The sequence below is a fragment of the Wasmannia auropunctata genome, unplaced genomic scaffold (assembly GCF_000956235.1).
Source record: "Wasmannia auropunctata unplaced genomic scaffold, wasmannia.A_1.0 LD336103.1, whole genome shotgun sequence".
In the NCBI taxonomy this organism is placed as follows: domain Eukaryota; kingdom Metazoa; phylum Arthropoda; class Insecta; order Hymenoptera; family Formicidae; genus Wasmannia; species Wasmannia auropunctata.
Window position 1 is genome coordinate 439,362 of NW_012026787.1, and position 1,290 is coordinate 440,651.

At 36.5% G+C, this 1,290-nt stretch overlaps 1 protein-coding gene across 1 annotated transcript; it reads right to left on the minus strand.

Moving 5' to 3' along the window:
• Positions 1-31: 31 nt before the first annotated feature.
• Positions 32-882, minus strand: LOC105457806. The gene is made up of 4 exons (XM_011702691.1): positions 667-882; positions 273-486; positions 162-177; positions 32-64 (listed from the first exon to the last, which is right to left on the minus strand). The coding sequence occupies exons 1-4, from the start codon at positions 815-817 to the stop codon at positions 32-34; spliced, it is 414 nt and encodes a 137-aa protein (XP_011700993.1). The 5' UTR covers positions 818-882.
• Between the last annotated feature and the right edge of the window lie 408 nt (positions 883-1,290).

A 1,290-nucleotide genomic window follows, 5' to 3' on the forward strand; every position in this document is an offset into this window, starting at 1 on the left:
CAGACGTGTGCTCTTCCGGTCTTTCGTACAATCAATCAGTTCTGCGTATGTTGGTATTCCAGTACTGTAATCATCATAAACAATTATATTTAATATAGATAATATATTAAAATTATTCGTCATTACTCTGACTAAATTAAACGCACTAAACAAAGCATTACTTGTATAGTGCATTGGCTACAAGATAAATCTTACGATTATGCTTCCATATGACATTATGTAAAAATCTTGACCTGTATTACAGCCATAACAAACATTATTTTTATTCTTACCAAACAGATTTTTGTGAAGGTCCTGCATCAACATTACAAGTTGACTCAAATGAATGCAACAGCTTTCGTTTTTTATTTGGCAAATCGAGCAATTCTGTCGGTACCGATCCTTTCTTCAATGTGCGTACGATTTTCGGTGAAATATGTGCAGAACGAGGTTTGGACGTTCGATATTCTATACAATCGGAAGAAAAGTGTATCTCACATACTCGTTCTGAAAGTAATATAAATATTATATTTTTTAATTTTCTTACATAAGATGTTAACGATTCGTATACTTTTACTAAAACATATGAACAAAACAAAGCAAATATAAGCAAATATAATTATATTTTTTACGATATATAATTTAATTTCAATAATTTTTGAATTAATAAAAATGATATTTATTTACCATGCGTAACCTTAAAATTGCCATCTCTGCGACAAGCCTCCAACCACTTCAATCGTAACTCCGGATCTTGAGGGAATGAAAAGTATTTCACGCACTTATTAAACACATAATTTGTGTGACTTTTACAGTTCTTTATGAAACAACTTGGCATATTGACTTCACTACACTTTGTCAATTTTAGTTGTCAATTAAAACACGCTCGCAATGTCGGCCATACTAAATTTTGCATCTTGGGGAAAAGCTGATTGGTTCATTGCTCTCCACTACTTTTGAACGACTGCGCATCCACCGGAATGGTTCACCTTGTTTCTTTCCACCATGGTAAGATCTGCCGGGGTACCCTCCAAGGCGGTTCCCCCCTCCCCGATCCCTGACCTACGACGTGACCGGAGAGTCACTTAAGCGGTTTCTCCCTCCCCGCGGGTACCCCCGCGCCGCGGGACCCCCCTACCACGCTCCACTTTCGGAGCTCCCGAATTAGAACCGGCCCTTATTAGCTACTTACAATGCAAAACTAATAAACTTAATTTTTACAATAATATTACATATTTTTTTTACATGATTTATTTACACAATTTGGTCGGGGAGAAGGAGGAGGAGAATAAAATCTACGGGTTGATCTAG